This window comes from Brassica napus, chromosome A5 (genome assembly GCF_020379485.1).
Source record: "Brassica napus cultivar Da-Ae chromosome A5, Da-Ae, whole genome shotgun sequence".
Lineage (NCBI taxonomy): Eukaryota > Viridiplantae > Streptophyta > Magnoliopsida > Brassicales > Brassicaceae > Brassica > Brassica napus.
The window spans coordinates 21,860,594-21,876,003 of NC_063438.1; the positions used below are offsets into that span (position 1 = coordinate 21,860,594).

The following is a 15,410-nucleotide window of genomic DNA, read 5'->3' on the forward strand; positions in this document are numbered from 1 at the left end:
ATTAGACAACACAAAATCTTATGGCTGTATGGTTTTACAAACCATTATATATGTATTTATAAAAACATATTCTATTAAAACAACAGTGTAACACATTGATAAAAAGTTATGTCCAATTAAAATTTATGAATCATTACAACTTCTAACATATACTCAATAGTTTTCCTATTTTTTATTTACATTTAAAATATATTTTTCTTTAGGGTTACATAATACTAAAAACTAAGTATTTTTTTAAAAAAATGATCATATCTTCAAATACACATACAGATAATATATATATAAATAATATAACAAAAATATATAAATTTTTGAAAACCCGATTGAACTGGTTCGACCAGTCACCCAGTAAACATAACGAGTCGATGTCTGGTATGGCTTTCAAAACATTGGTTCAATTCAGTTTTCTGGATAATTTTGCATAATGTATGTAAAAACATCGGATAATCCATATTTTTAGTATAAATATCGGGTTGTTTGACTAAAAATATCGGGTAATTCACATAACTTTTAAGATATTGGATAAAAAGTATTAGAGTAATTCGGTTAATAAATAGTATTTTTAGTATATTTGATTAATTAGAAATAAATATAATAAATATTTGTAGGTATATAATTTTTTATTCTTAAAATTTGGGTTTGAAGATTGGTTATGTCGAGAGATATATATGATTTTCTTGATTATTTATGAATTTGGTGCTGATTTAGTTTTGATTCTTTGGTTTCAGATAAACATGTGTAGACCTATACAATATTTTACATAGAAATTCATATAAAATATAGGTTTTGTAGGTTATGTTGAACAATTAGGCCATGAGTCACGATTATTTTAATAAACGTAACTGGTTTTCAACAACTAAAATGGGGTTTTTTCATTTTTTAATAAACATAAATATGATTACAAAAAAAAACACAAATATAAAAAATAGATTTCTAAAAGAAGTATGTAAAACAAAAAATATATCCGTCCTTTCAGGACGGGTCAGAATCTAGTTTTACACTTAAATCAGTAGTGAGAACGCATAATATATATATATATATATATTATTTATTTTTTAAATGTAAAAACATGAAAAAGTATATGTTACAATTTTATTTTTTTCAGACGGAAGATTAAAATATACTATTTTTTATCTGACAAAAAAAACATTAATTGATAATTTGTAAAGCTTGGGAGTCAAGTGTCTAAAAAGAAGCATAAAAAGAAGAAAATATACTATTTCTTTATTTGACAAAAATACTAAAGATTAAAAAATTCTAAAACTTGGGAGTCAAGTGTCGTCTAACCATCGACTGTCACGTGGACGTATAAAAACTAATCTTCCATTACAATCCCTAATCACCAAAACCCTTTCGGAGCAGATCGCTCGAAAAGCTAAACAGTATCCGGTCGTCATCATCTCCAGCAGTCGCCATGGTCAAGTCTAAGAAAGAGTCGCTTACCAAAGTACTCATCTTTCTCTCTCCTTCTAGCTTTTATGTCTTCTCCACTGTCTGTTCTGTCCTGAATTTCAGGGTGATCTAAACTCTGTTTGGATTTTGGGGGTTTTTCTAGGTCGAAGCAGCATCACTTGTCTCAACGACGAAGCCATCGAAGAAAAGTAAGAGTCTTTTCTACTTTTATGTTTGTGGGTTTGTATTTGTTTTGTTCGTTGTCTGTCTTTGGCTTAGTACTTTCGTGTTTCGACTTCTCTTGTTCCCTCTGTTTGGAGAACCAATTAAAAACGTTGTAATTGATGATTGGGGCTTTGTGGTTGTTTACATGAGTACTTAAGATCCAACAAGATGTTTGATTTTGGCTCAAACATAATGTATGATTTTGACTCAAACATAATGTTTGATTTTGACTCAAACATAATGTTTGATTTTGACTTGTTTTCTCTGGTTCCGTCTGTTTGACGACGATGAAAGCGTTATGATTGATTGATTATTGGTGCTTAAGACCCAACACAATGTTTGATTTTTGACTTGGATATTTTCGTTTGTCTTGTTTGCTTTTAGGTAAGAGAGATGCGGAAGTTGATCTAGACATCAAAAAGAAGCCTAAGAAGCAGAAGAAAGAGGTGATTCAAGCTGAGAAAAAGGCACCACCACCAAAGAAGGTAGAGACCAGCAGTAGTAGTTCTGATTCTGAAGAAGAAGTCAAGGTATAGCTTCAATCATTCACTCGATGCTGTGTACATCTTTGGTAAAATTGACTTTTTGTTGATATGTTCAGAACTTTTGTTAGGTTTGACTTTAAATTACTTAACAGTTTTATTTGATTACTCACGTTAATTGTATTACTTTTGGACATTCAGATTAAGAAAGTCACTGCCAAGAAACCTCTATCTAAGAAGGATGACTCATCTTCTGAAGATTCATCTTCGGATGAGGTATTAATCACATCATGATTCGTTGAACATTATATTGATGTTAAAGGAATCAACATGTTTAACTTTGCAAATTTATTTATTTTATCATCAGGAGGCTGTCACTGTGAAGAAGAAGCCAGCAATCCTTAAGAAAGCCAAGGCAGAGAGCAGCTCATCTGAAGATAATTCTTCTTCTTCAGACGAGGTATGAGTTACATTGTTACAGTGTTGGAGAAGTTTCATATCATATGCTTAATTGCTGGAGAATTGTCGTCTCATAAGACTAATCTGTATTTTTTTCTGGATAAAATTATAATAGGAAGCCGCCCCTCCGAAGAAGCAACCAGCAGTTGTTACGAAAGCCAAGGCAGAGAGCAGCTCATCTGAGGATGATTCTTCTTCAGACGAGGTATGAAATGCAGCAGTACATGCTTAGTTCAATGTTTGTGGAATTTTACACTAATCTGCAATTTTTTTTTCGATAAATTATTATTAGGAGGTCGTCCCTGCTAAGAAGCAGCCAGCAGTTGTTAAGAAAGCCAAGGTAGAGAGCATCTCATCTGAGGAAGAATCTTCTTCAGACGAGGTATGATTTGCATCATTACATGTTTAGCTCAATGTTAGGGAATGTCATATTCATCTGTATATTTGTTTTATGATTTATTAGGAACCTGCCCCTGCAAAGAAGGAACCAGCAGTTGTCAAGAAAGACAGCTCATCCGAGGAAGAATCTTCTTCAGACGAGGTATGAATTGCTTCATTACTTGTTAGCTCAATGCTAGAAAAACTTCATGTCTTATTCTTAAGTTCTGCGTAGCACATATTCTTAGTTTGCAATTTCTCTTATAAAACGTTTTTAGGAATCCGTCCCTGCGAAGAAGCAACCAACAGTTGTCAAGAGTGTCAAGCCAGCTGCAAAAGATTCATCATCCTCAGAGGATGAATCTGATGAAGACTCTGATGAAGAATCAGAAGATGAAAAGGTATGGAAATGAATTGTTAATTGCGTTCATAAACAATCAGCAGGACAGAAAAGTGAATTGTTTGTTTGTTTCTTTTTTTTATGTATAGAAAAAAGAACCTGCTACAAAGAAGCTTCCAGCTGCTGCTAAAACCAAGTCAGAGTCATCAGAGGAAGATTCCGATGATGAGGTTTGTTACACAGTTTGTAGTTCTTCGTACACATTTTAACAGATAGTCTCCTCGTCTTTTAACTTACCTAGTCCATAACTTTGCCTTACTTGCAGGAAAGTGATGATGAGAAACCTCCTACAAAGAAGGTATTTTTTTGTATTTTTTATTATTATTATTTTTTATTTTTTAGTTACACAAGTGTCAGGAAATAGAAGGAAACTGGTTTGCCTTGTTATGCAGGCTAAAGTTTCTCCAACAAAAACTTCTAAACAAGAAAGCAGCAGTGGCGAATCTAGTGAGGAGGAGAGTGAAGATGAGAAAGTAACTCCAAAGAAAAAGGTAATGTGTACTTCTTTTATATAGAATGTAAGATGATACATCTTTATTCTAACTTTAAATCAATCTGTTAATTAAAAAAAACAGGATACTGATGTTGAAATGGCAGAGGCAGAGCAGAAATCAGAGGCAAAACAAGTAAGAACTTGATCCTGTTAAATGAGGCTGTGAATTGTATTCCTTAGTTATGGTTATGTTTTATGTAATGTAATAACTCTTAATCTTACAGGTGAAGACGCAAACTACTCAGAGACCAACTACTCAGGCTCGAGGAGGATCAACTACACTATTTGCTGGAAATCTTCCCTTTCAAATTGAGAAATCTGACATGTAAGTGCACATAAGTGTTTTTTTTTGCTCTTGTTCTTCGGATACAGTACTGTTATATGATATATATAACTCATAAAACAGAGAGGATTTCTTCAAAGAAGTTGGTGGAATCGTCGATGTCAGATTTGCTTCAGATTCAGATGGCCGTCTTAAAGGTTACGGGCATTTTGAGTTTGCTTCTGTAGAAGCAGCTCAGAAGGTAAGTTGCTATTCTTTACTTTTGGAGTCGTTACATTGGGTGTTGGAATGTGATTGGATGTATCCTTGGTTGTTTGGAATATATAGGCATTGAACCTGAATGGTAAACAATTACTAGGCCGCACTATTAGACTATCTGATGCTAACGCCAAGCCTGCTCCACGAAGCAGGTACTTTTTTCTTACCTGCCATAATACAAAACATAACATCATGTCGTGAAAGTGAAAGTTGGTTGTTTATATGGTAAATTTGTCCGGGCTAAATATCGTTTTGATTTGTAGCAATGCTGATGGCAACTTCCAGAGCAACCGCAAAGGAGAAGGAAGCCAAGTTAAAACGATTTTTGTTTCAAGATTCGATAAGTCTGTGGCTGAATCTGATGTATGATCCTCAACTTCAACTTTCTTTAAACCAATTTCTATCTATGGTGCAAACATTAAAAAAAAAAATCTGTTGTGAACATTGCCAGATGAGATGTGCGTTGAGAGGGCATTTTAGTGACTGTGGAGAGATCACAAGGATTTCTCTACCTTGTGATCAAGAGACTGGTGCTACCAGGGGGTTAGTAACTCTTTTCTTTGGTGAATGATGATGATGATGATGATGATGATACTAATGGAACATCTGTTTTTATTTCAGGATGGCTTATCTTGATTTGAAAGAGGAGGATGGATTCAACAAGGCATTAGGACTAAACGGAAGTGAACTGGGAGGATGGAAGATATTGGTGCTCGAGGGTAAACCAAGAGGATGGAATTCTGATGGAAATAATAGTGGTGATCGTTTCACAGCTACTAGGCCCGGTCGTGGCCGCCCTGGAAGAGTTCCTCCTGGTCGTGGCCGCCCTGGAAGACCCAGCAAACCAAGTATACTTGCCTCAGCGGAAGGTTTGTTTCATCTCTCCTCTGTCCCTTGAAGCATTTGGTGACTTGTAGAATCTCTTCTCATAAACTTTTGCTTTTGTATTGTCGTTGCAGGGAAGAAGATCGTCTTTGATGATTAGTGAAAAAGCTTGGCTCTTCTTTTATTCTAATTATCGTTCAGCCTGCCTAGTTTATGAGAAAAACTCTAAAGCTTATTTTGTTCAAAAAAAAAAAAAACTCTAAAGCTTATATGATAAGTTTGTTACTCTTGGGATTTAGTTTTGTTTTTGTTTACTGATAAAGTTCTGCGGGTGTGACATTTTTACTAGTGGAAACTTTGAATGAATTCCTTGAAACTCATTGCTGGTTTTATTGTTGGTGTAATTTTTTATTTAAAAGTTAATTATAATTTTCATAATATATTATGAAATATTTTTGTTATGGTTTTTATTTTTTTATTTTTATTTTGAATGAATGTTAAATTTTATTCATCAAAAATAATTTTTTTACATCAAATGATACTTTAAGCTAAATAAACTTCTACTCCTATTTCCATATCTTTTCTTTACAGCAACCTATACTTCAAAACTCCTAAAACCTAGCCATTAGCCAGAATCCTATTTACATCCTTGTGCCAAACCAGTACTGCAGAATACCTTCCAACCCCCTTACTCCTTTGGACTGCACCAAACTGAGCTTGTTCTTGATAGCTTTATCTATCAGCTTTGCCAATACTAGTAATGGGCGAGGCTGTTCACCATGACGCCTCTTGTTGCGTTCTGTGCATATCATGTACAAGGCAGTCTGAAAAGCATAGCGAAGAGCAAACCGCTTCTTCTTCTCCATAAACTGGTTTGTGATTAGTCTGATAATGTCATCCCAACTAGTAGAGTAAATGTTGAGCAGTATCCCTTTGGTGATAGTTTCCCAAATTCGTGAGGAGAAGCTGCACTCAAAGAATATGTGCTTCTTTGTTTCAGTAGCATTTTTGCAAAGCACACAGGCCGTGTCCACATCTTGACTCCAGTTCGAAACTCGATCCATGGTGGTAAGCCTATCCCGCAGCGCTAACCAAGCCATGAAAGCAAATTTAGGATTTGTCTGAGAGAACCAGATACCCCTACTCCAAGTGCATTGAGCCCCTGGTGCTCTTGTTAGCTGCCAAGTCAAATGAGTGGAGAATTTTTGCTTGAATCTCATGTTTCCTCTCCACAGATCAACGTCCTTCACATCTGCTCTCTGCTTTGCTTTGATTATTTCCAATTCTTTCTCAATATCATTCAACAAAACTCTTCTATGTCGTTTTCTCCTTCTGTTATTGCAGAGAGCTTCCTCCACCGTGGCTTCTCGCCTGATACCCAGATCCATAACACCTCTGTCTCCGAGAAGATCCGACATCACTCCCAACTCTGTCCACTTGTCATACCAAAAAGAGGTATGTCTCTCATTCCCCACTGCTTTCATATAGAATGTCTTAGCAACAGACCGCATCTTAAGCATTTTCCTGAAAATCCAAGAGCCAATGTGTGAACTTTCCTTAACTTCCCAGAAGCTTTTCCTTTTGAGAAGGTTCGTTTGAACCCATTTGCCCCACAGCGAGCCACCAACTAGCATCCTCCAAATAAGCTTCTGCCCATAGACCAAATTAACTTTTTTTAAAGATCTAATCCCCAGTCCTCCCTCGTTTTTTGGTTTACTGACCTCTGCACCTCTGCGCATGTTATGGTTTTTATTAGTGGTGATGTTCTCGTTAAACATCCTTATTAAACAACCAGTTCTTGTTCATTGCCCAAAAAGATTTTGAATTTATACCTACAACTTCTTGAATTTACACCTACAATCTGAATATATAAGTTCAAAAAAAAACTTCTTGAATTTAACAAAAAAAATTGGTATTTGAGAAAAATGATGTTATGTTTAGACCATCTATAATATATTTTGACAATATACTTCGTTAAAATAAATGTCAAATTTGTTTCAACATATCTTGAAAATGGCATTAGGTTGTTTTGTTATAAATATAAAAACTATTTTTAGAAATTATAGAAAACATTAGTGATTTATATTTTACAAAAATATAGATGAATTATTCTTAAAATTTGTAAATGCTCTTAAGAATTGTGGACACATCGTTAGCCTATCTTAATGTTTAGTAGCTCTTAGAGCTTAAAGAATCAAACTAATTATTTTTGTGTTAATGAATGGATTTTTCACATCCATATGCTCATTCGATTTGTGGATCTATGAAATAAATTTATTGGTCTTGCAATTACCACAAGATTTTTTTTCTGTGCTTTAATTTCATCCTAAGTGAATAATTTCTGAAGATCATTCGCTGTTTCATTATTCTATATCAAACAAATTTAACTTTATAATTTTTCCGACTAAATAAACACACTTAAAAATGATATAACCAAAACAATTTTGTTAAACCTTTTAATATATACCATAAATATAAATAGGAATCACAATTTACCTAATTTAATGGACGAACAAAATGATTGTAAACAAATAATAAGAATGGAGGATATGCAAAAGAAACAATAAGAATGGATATAAGTTTGCATTTCGTTTGATCGAAATCATTGTTCTTTAACGTCATGAAACTTCTTTTTGTTGGGGTCTAAACTGAAACAAATGTTATTCATACGAATTAGGAGGTGTTATTGATTTATATATTTTTATTGATTTAAAAATTCATATAGTATTTATAAATCCAAGTAAAATATACAAATTTTCGAATTTTCTCGGATTATTATTTATAAATCCGGAGGTTTTCCTTCGGATTTGGGTCTTTGTATTTTTCACAAAGAAATCCATGCAAATCCATTCAAATACATTATGAAATCTAATCTATTAGTAAATTCATATGATTGAATAACACTTGATTTGAATTAGAATTTATGAATCATTAAACGAATAACACTTGATTTGAATTAGAATTTATGAATCATTAAACGAATAACACATGATTTCAATACATATTTAAAAATCATAAAACCAATAACACTAGATATAGTTTGGATTTTCAAATCCATCAAAATACACCAACCAATAACCTCCAAAAAAATTTAATTAAAAAAAAAAACAAAACAAAACGTTACAAAGAAAGACTCGTTAAACCCTAAACCTTTCTTTTCTCTCCCTCTCTCTCTCTCTCTCTCTCTCCGCCGCGTTCTCACTTTTCTCCACTACTCTTCACCATCGCATGTAAGTTTCTGTGCTGTTTATCCAGTATCACTTCCTTTTTCTCTATCGATAAGAAAACCAAAGCACTGCGATTTGGTAAAAAAAAAAAAACTATTTTTTTCCCTACTACACGAGCTCTTGACAAACCGTACCCACCTTTTAGTTTGGTAATACAATCCTAAAAAGTTTTTGGATTTTAGACTCGAAATTGACGGTTTCATTATTAATTACGAACTCGTTTGATGGAGAAACCTTGGTTTCGGTCGGCTTGCATTGTCCGTTTTGGAACTGGTCCCTCTTTATGAGATTTTTATAGTTACTCTCGAAATTGATTTTTTTTTAATTTAATATAGTCTCTGTATGTTCGATGCAGAGAGTTGATTAACTGAAAGAGAGCAGACATGGTTGAGCTCAAGAAAGAGAAAGCCAGTGAAGAGCTCAAGAAGAGAGTCAGAAAGAGAAACCGTGGGAAGAAGAACGACCTGCAAAAGGTGGAAGACGAAGAAGAAGAAACCCACAATGTAGAGGAAAACGTAGATGGAATCCAGAACAAGATGGAGAAAAAGGTTAAGAAAGTGAAGAAGCTGCAAGGAAGAGTCAAAACTGATGAAGATGAAGAAGAAGAGAAGAAGATGGTGGTTGTTGGGAAAGGGATAATGACTAATGAGACTTTTGAATCCCTTGACTTATCTGAGCAGACTTTCGAAGCTATCAAGGTCATGGGTTTTGAGCATATGACTCAAGTACGTAAAAATTCTGAACCTTTTTTCTCATGTTTAGACCAGGTTTTGAATTTCTTGTGGTATGTTTGTTAAGTCTCTTAAATCATTTGCTATAATTTAGATTCAAGCTGGATCAATTCCTCCCCTTTTGGAGGGGAAAGATGTTCTTGGTGCTGCTAGGACTGGTTCTGGTAAAACACTTGCTTTTCTCATACCTGCTGTTGAGTTGCTCTTTAAAGAGCGTTTCTCTCCTCGCAACGGGACTGGTGTCATCGTTATTTGCCCCACAAGGGAGCTTGCTATTCAGGTAATTTATCTACCATACTGTTAATGTCAGTAGATGAGTCCTGTAATAAAAAAATCTGTGAGTTTCTCATCTTTCATGTAGTTGACTGACTCATTGTAATTGCATTGGTTTTGTAAAGTGTGAATATTGTTGTACGTTCCCATTTTTCACTGTACTATTTTTGATATTGCAGACAAAAAATGTAGCGGAGGAGCTGCTCAAGCATCACTCGCTGACGGTCAGCATGGTTATTGGTGGCAATAACAGAAGGACAGAAGCACAACGTATTGCAAATGGTTCTAATTTGTTGATTGCAACCCCTGGGCGTCTTCTTGACCATCTTCAACACACAAAGGGTTTCATTTATAAACACCTCAAGGTACTCTCCTTTTTTCATTGTTTCATTTTGACCGTGTTCTTGTCTTCTTTTTCTGAAATTAGATGTTGTAAACTATTACTGTTGAGCCTCATAGACATCTTTTGGATAGATGAAATGTATACAGCAGCTAATGATGTTCTCATTGTGCCGCCTCTTTGATAGAACTATAGAGGGAAACTACAGAATGCTTGGCTTATAATTAGATTTTTAGCTTAGGTTGTAGTCGTACTAATATTTGAAATATATGCTGTAGTCTGTAGATGATTATAATGGATATATATCTTTGTATATGTTCCTGTAAATTGCAGTGCCTTGTGATCGATGAAGCTGACAGAATCCTGGAAGAAAATTTTGAGGAAGACATGAATAAGATTCTAAAGATTTTACCAAAGGTAAATCATCTCTCGGGGTCTTAATTAAGGTTTAATAAGGATAGAAATGAGAATCTAGATAAATTATAACCTTTCAGTATCATAGATCCCTTCTCTTTGCTATTTGCTCTAAGTTTTCCTATAAAGCAACATGCCATGGTATTGCTATTCGCCTCAGCCAAAACACACTAGTGAAATATTTTTATTGGATTTTATATGTTATGGTTTGGAGTTTGTTGTGATTAAAGTTATGACTATGTATATGCAGACTAGGCAAACCGCACTATTCTCTGCCACTCAAACCTCCAAGGTAATTTTCCTTCAGCTGCGGTATTGTCATTATTAGTACTTGCTGTTTCTCACTCTTGTGAATCGTTACAGGTTCAAGATCTTGCTCGAGTGTCACTGACGTCTCCTGTTCTCGTTGATGTCGATGATGGTAGACGCAAGGTATGAAATCAGAAACATTCTGGTAATGAAAATATGACGAGCATGCCATGAAGTTTTTAACTTGAATGAGTTTCCAAAACTTTCAGGTGACAAATGAAGGATTGGAGCAAGGCTACTGTGTTGTTCCGAGCGAGAAAAGACTTCTCCTCCTAATATCTTTTTTGAAGAAGAATCTAAACAAGAAAATAATGGTGTTCTTCTCGACGTGCAAGTCGGTACAGTTCCATGCCGAGATCATGAAACTAATCAACGTGGAAAGCTGTGACATCCATGGAGGACTGGATCAGAACCGAAGGACTAAAACCTTTTTCGACTTTATGAAAGCAGAGAAAGGTATTCTGTTGTGTACTGATGTGGCTGCTCGTGGTCTTGACATTCCTGCGGTGGTACGTACACTCACTAGGTTCTCATTGATTATAAATACTCAAATAGGATTACTGTGATCATATTGTGTTGAATCTTATTTATCTGTAGGACTGGATTATACAGTATGATCCTCCAGACAAGCCCACGGTATGAGAAACACTTTGCTATTTCTCTTTATATCCTCGTTTTTATGTTTATGTGAATCTTAGATTGTTTGTGGGTGTTGTTGTTTGCAGGAGTATATCCATAGGGTTGGCCGAACAGCTCGTGGAGAAGGAGCAAAGGGAAAGGCATTACTTGTCTTGATACCTGAAGAGCTTCAGTTTATTAGATACCTTAAGGTATGAATTGTATCTTGGAATCTTTTTGTGGGTAAACAACCTACTTGTTTATTGATTTGTACTCTAATCAACAGGCTGCAAAAGTACCTGTAAAAGAGCTTGAGTTCAATGAAAAGAAGCTTTTGAATGTTAGATCCGCCCTGGTAATGGTTCTGATTCAGTCTATTTGTGGGTGAATGACTTTTTGCATCTGTAGCTGGATTAGTTGTAACAACACCATTCTTTTTTTGTACTCGTGATGCAGGAGAAGTATGTAGCCAATGACTATAATCTGAACAAGACAGCCAAGGACGCGTACAGGGCTTACATCGCAGCATACAATTCACATTCTCTGAAGGACATCTTTAATGTTCACCGGCTCGATCTCCAGGTATTGTTCACACACGTATAAACCATTGTTCTTGCAATATAACTTTGTGTGGGTTTTCATATTTTTTTTTTTGTAATGGGGGTTTGACAGGCGGTTGCTCTATCGTTCTGTTTCTCATCGCCGCCAAAAGTGAATCTGAACATAGAAAGTGGAGCTGGGAAGGTGAGGAAGGCTAGGAATCAGCAAGCGCGTAATGGCTTCTCTCCTTACAGTCCCTATGGCAAAGTCAAGTCCACACCCAAAGAGGCATGAAGTGTCTCCACCGGCCTTAAAAAATAGGAGCTTGCCTGGAAAACCTTATTGTTTTAGAAAGTTACCGCCAAGTTTTGTTTAAAGAGTAAACTGTACTCTCTTTTTTTTTTAATTTAGGTTAAATGTTTCTTGTAATACTTCAGTTCTATTGTTATATGAATTGTTTAATTTATTTAAGGCAATTTCTTCACTACCAAGTTTAATGTATATATTAACAACTATAGTACTGTGATTTTTTCATTGAAATGAAATGTTTCTTCTAGTACATAACATGTATGGGTTGCGTTAGAGCATCTCCAAAATATACTACTCCCTCTGTTTTTAAAAGATGCAAATTCTAGACTTTTCACATATATTAAGAAAACTCATTAAATATGCATTGTTTTTTGTGAATAACAATTTTTCATAACTTTTAGCTAATAGAAATTCAATAAACACCATTAATTCTTTTGAAACTTACAATTTTTCATAAAATCATACATTGAAAATGTGAAAAATGTATCTTTTTGAAATTTTTTTTTTCCATAACATATATCTTATAGGAACGGAGGGAGTATATAACTTCAAATATGAAGTTTTTTGCTTTCCAAAAATAAACTTTAAATTTGAAATTTCATATTTTTATTATTTTGGTCCCTACAATTACTTATCACATTTATAATTTTTAAATATTTTCTCGTTTATCGTATTAATCCTAAAAAATTTCATATCTCATAAAAAATTCATTTTTAATAAATTTAAGTTTTACATATAAAATTAAATGTGTTAAAAAAACATATAAAATTAAATAAAACTTTAAAATAAGATTTAAAATATTTTAAAACTAGATTTAGACAACAATAATACAAAAAAAACTTAACAACAAAAAATATTTTCAAAAATTACATGAAGACATAACAACTACACAAATTTAAATATTACAACACTAGTAGTCATGTAAATTTGATCAAGAATCTCCAAAATCTCCAAATTATTGTCCAAACGATTTTTTGTAACCGTAGATGATTGTTTTTTTATGTCTATTTGGTACGATTTTTTTTTATCAGATCGAATGTATTCACTAAGTTTTAATATCATTGATAGAAGTTAAGTCTTTTAGCAATATTAATTTTCTTTTACTTTTTTTTTGTTCAGATCTAATGTATTTACAAGTTTAAGATCACCTGATTTTTTACAGTTTTTAGTTTGTGATCTACAAATTAAAAATAAAAAGAGTCATTATTTACTTTGAAATACACTAGTTGATCATATATGCATTACGAAAATAGTTTTATGGAATAATATGGTATTTTTCTTGAAGTTTAATATTAATTATTTATTTCTATTTAAAATTTGTATTTCAGTATAACATTTTATTAGTAAATACTGTTGTGATATTTTTATATATGTGCTTAGTTATTTACAAATTTTATTTATAAATTTAATTTAACTATGATAAATATAAGGATCATAAGATAAAATACAAATAGTTTTAAAGTTAACTTTGAAGTTCTGCTTTTGGAGAAAAAACACTTTTAAACTTCAAATATAGAGTTTTGGAAACTTTATAATAGAGTGAGTCTTTTTGGAGATGTTCTTAGTGGCAGATTTCTCTAAATATTTTTTTTTTCTGAAAAAAACACTAATAAGGCACATAAAGAAACTGTAAAGATCCATATAAATAATGAGGCTACATGAAAAGAGAACATATTTTGATTGAAACATAAATCAATGTGTTTATTCGAAATAGTGAGTGCCTAAGAATGAAGCAGCCTGATGGACTGATGTTGAATGAAGAACCTCAAGAGAACAAAATGCTAAACCGGCCTAAAATCTTCTTAAACTAAACCCAACCAAAAACAGAAACAGCTATAATTGCAAAGAAAACAAAACCGAAACTACTGAACTGGACTGTTGTTTTTAAGGCATTGCTCTTGTTGTGAGTAGACGCCGGGAGAGATGGAGGAGAAGAAGAAAATGAAGAAGGGGACGAAGGAGAAGGAGAATCTGGCGTAGACTCCTCCGGCTCCATAACTTTTATGATCATCTTCTGACCCTTTTCGCAGTGGCCAGAGACACCGCTAATGAAGTAAAAGAAACCGGGACGGTCTAGTTTAAAAACAGTATCCTCATTGTTGGAATAAAAATGCGGTTTAGTAGTTTTGCATTTCTTGTACTCGTCTTCTGATGACACAACTAACACAGAGTCTTTCTTGTACTTGAAACCTTAACCAAAATAATAAAATAGAGTTCATTATTCATATACATGTATATAAAGTTGAAAACTGCATATAGATAAAGAATACTTACGGACAGTGTCGCCAACTTTAAAGCGGTTGTGAGAAGCCCATTGGTTAAACACATCTCCATGAGTCGTGTTAGATTGTGGTACGATCCAACCATCATCACCTCCAACTTCAAACTCAGTGCTTGAAACACATGATGAAAACATATAAAACGAAACAAGAATAGTAACGAGAGTGATCTTCTTCAAGGGACTCATTTGTTGTTTTTGGAGATATATCAAGGGAGGGAGCTCTAACAAAAAAAAAATGGATTTGTAAAAGTTACGAGAGAGTACTACTCTTCTTTTCTCTCTGTCGTTATGGTTTGAGAATGCTTGTGGTATTGAGTTTAAAAAGAGGTGAGACTTGGAGGTCTGTTAGTATTCTTCTCCACATCTTGAGGAATAATTAATTATCTTTGACTTGGTATATTACTTTTTTGAAAACAAAAGATGACTTGTGGAAACAACATGACTTGAAGTTGTTGAGAAATACATCAGATTCTGTGCGATATTTACTTCTCTTGTTTTGAATTCACAAAATCGAAAACTATGTGGACAGTGTGTGTTTCCAAAAGAATTACTCTCTCTGTTCCTAAATTAGTATAAGATTCTTTTAGGTAAAACACACTTATTAAAAAAGTTACATTATATCTAAAAAGTATCATTGATTTTTTAAATTAAAAACTATTCAACCAATTACAAAATAAAACTATTAAATTTGATTGGTTACACAATTTTTGATAAGCTTAAAACTACTTAGAAATATGAGAACATCCTACATATTAGAACGTAAAAAATATTCTAAACATTTTATATTTAGGAACATATGGAGTATTAAAACTAATTTGGTGAAAATGAGGATCATTTACAATTAGTTTGCTCTCTAATTATTAATAATTAGGTTAAGACCCGCACAATTGCACGAGATGAACGTTATATATAAAAATAATTGAGTTCATTTACGTATTATGTATATAATTAAATTAGAGTAAGCACATAAATCAAAACAATATCTCTTGTCTAGTTAGCTTAAACAGTATAATATAAATTAAGATAGACCAACCTATTTTTCTAAGAATTCTGAATTTTATTCTCATGCTGACACGTGTCTACAAAACAATATTGTAATGTTTATCAATTAATATATAGATAAATGATTAACTTCAACCAAAATATATAAGGGATAATCAAAAAACTTGAGGA

At 33.3% G+C, this 15,410-nt stretch overlaps 4 protein-coding genes across 10 annotated transcripts; 2 read left to right on the top strand and 2 right to left on the bottom strand.

The window, feature by feature from the left end:
- The first annotated feature begins 1,235 nt into the window (after nt 1-1,235).
- On the top strand, nt 1,236-5,575 carry LOC106411790 (nucleolin 2). Of its 6 annotated transcripts, XM_013852612.3 has the most exons (20): nt 1,236-1,447; nt 1,556-1,601; nt 2,002-2,147; nt 2,301-2,375; nt 2,467-2,559; nt 2,674-2,763; nt 2,851-2,940; nt 3,022-3,099; nt 3,215-3,337; nt 3,426-3,506; nt 3,602-3,634; nt 3,729-3,827; nt 3,912-3,962; nt 4,054-4,154; nt 4,236-4,353; nt 4,440-4,522; nt 4,634-4,733; nt 4,822-4,913; nt 4,992-5,239; nt 5,330-5,575. In XM_013852612.3, the coding sequence occupies exons 1-20, from the start codon at nt 1,415-1,417 to the stop codon at nt 5,353-5,355; spliced, it is 1,806 nt and encodes a 601-aa protein (XP_013708066.1). In that variant the 5' UTR covers nt 1,236-1,414; the 3' UTR covers nt 5,356-5,575. The 6 variants fall into 6 exon arrangements, with proteins under 6 accessions (XP_013708066.1, XP_013708067.1, XP_048635602.1 ...); XM_013852613.3 differs by lacking the exon at nt 3,022-3,099; XM_013852614.3 differs by lacking the exon at nt 2,674-2,763 and having other exon boundaries at nt 1,271-1,447.
- Nucleotides 5,576-5,836: 261 nt separating this feature from the next.
- On the bottom strand, nt 5,837-6,829 carry LOC106412887. The gene has a single exon (XM_013853764.3). It carries the CDS (start codon nt 6,827-6,829, stop codon nt 5,837-5,839), a length of 993 nt encoding a protein of 330 aa, XP_013709218.3.
- A 1,472-nt stretch (nt 6,830-8,301) lies between these two features.
- Nucleotides 8,302-12,138, top strand: LOC106412129 (DEAD-box ATP-dependent RNA helicase 51). Of its 2 annotated transcripts, none has more exons than XM_013853021.3 (13): nt 8,302-8,425; nt 8,778-9,147; nt 9,248-9,433; nt 9,606-9,791; nt 10,100-10,183; nt 10,431-10,472; nt 10,544-10,612; nt 10,699-10,998; nt 11,087-11,125; nt 11,215-11,319; nt 11,394-11,462; nt 11,564-11,689; nt 11,780-12,138. In XM_013853021.3, the coding sequence occupies exons 2-13, from the start codon at nt 8,806-8,808 to the stop codon at nt 11,939-11,941; spliced, it is 1,710 nt and encodes a 569-aa protein (XP_013708475.1). In that variant the 5' UTR covers nt 8,302-8,425; nt 8,778-8,805; the 3' UTR covers nt 11,942-12,138. The 2 variants fall into 2 exon arrangements, with proteins under 2 accessions (XP_013708475.1, XP_022549068.1); XM_022693347.2 differs by lacking the exon at nt 8,302-8,425 and adding an exon at nt 8,432-8,571.
- Nucleotides 12,139-13,643: 1,505 nt separating this feature from the next.
- Nucleotides 13,644-14,812, bottom strand: LOC106414864 (mavicyanin). The gene is made up of 2 exons (XM_013855449.3): nt 14,231-14,812; nt 13,644-14,146 (listed from the first exon to the last, which is right to left on the bottom strand). The coding sequence occupies exons 1-2, from the start codon at nt 14,421-14,423 to the stop codon at nt 13,764-13,766; spliced, it is 576 nt and encodes a 191-aa protein (XP_013710903.1). The 5' UTR covers nt 14,424-14,812; the 3' UTR covers nt 13,644-13,763.
- Nucleotides 14,813-15,410: the final 598 nt, after the last annotated feature.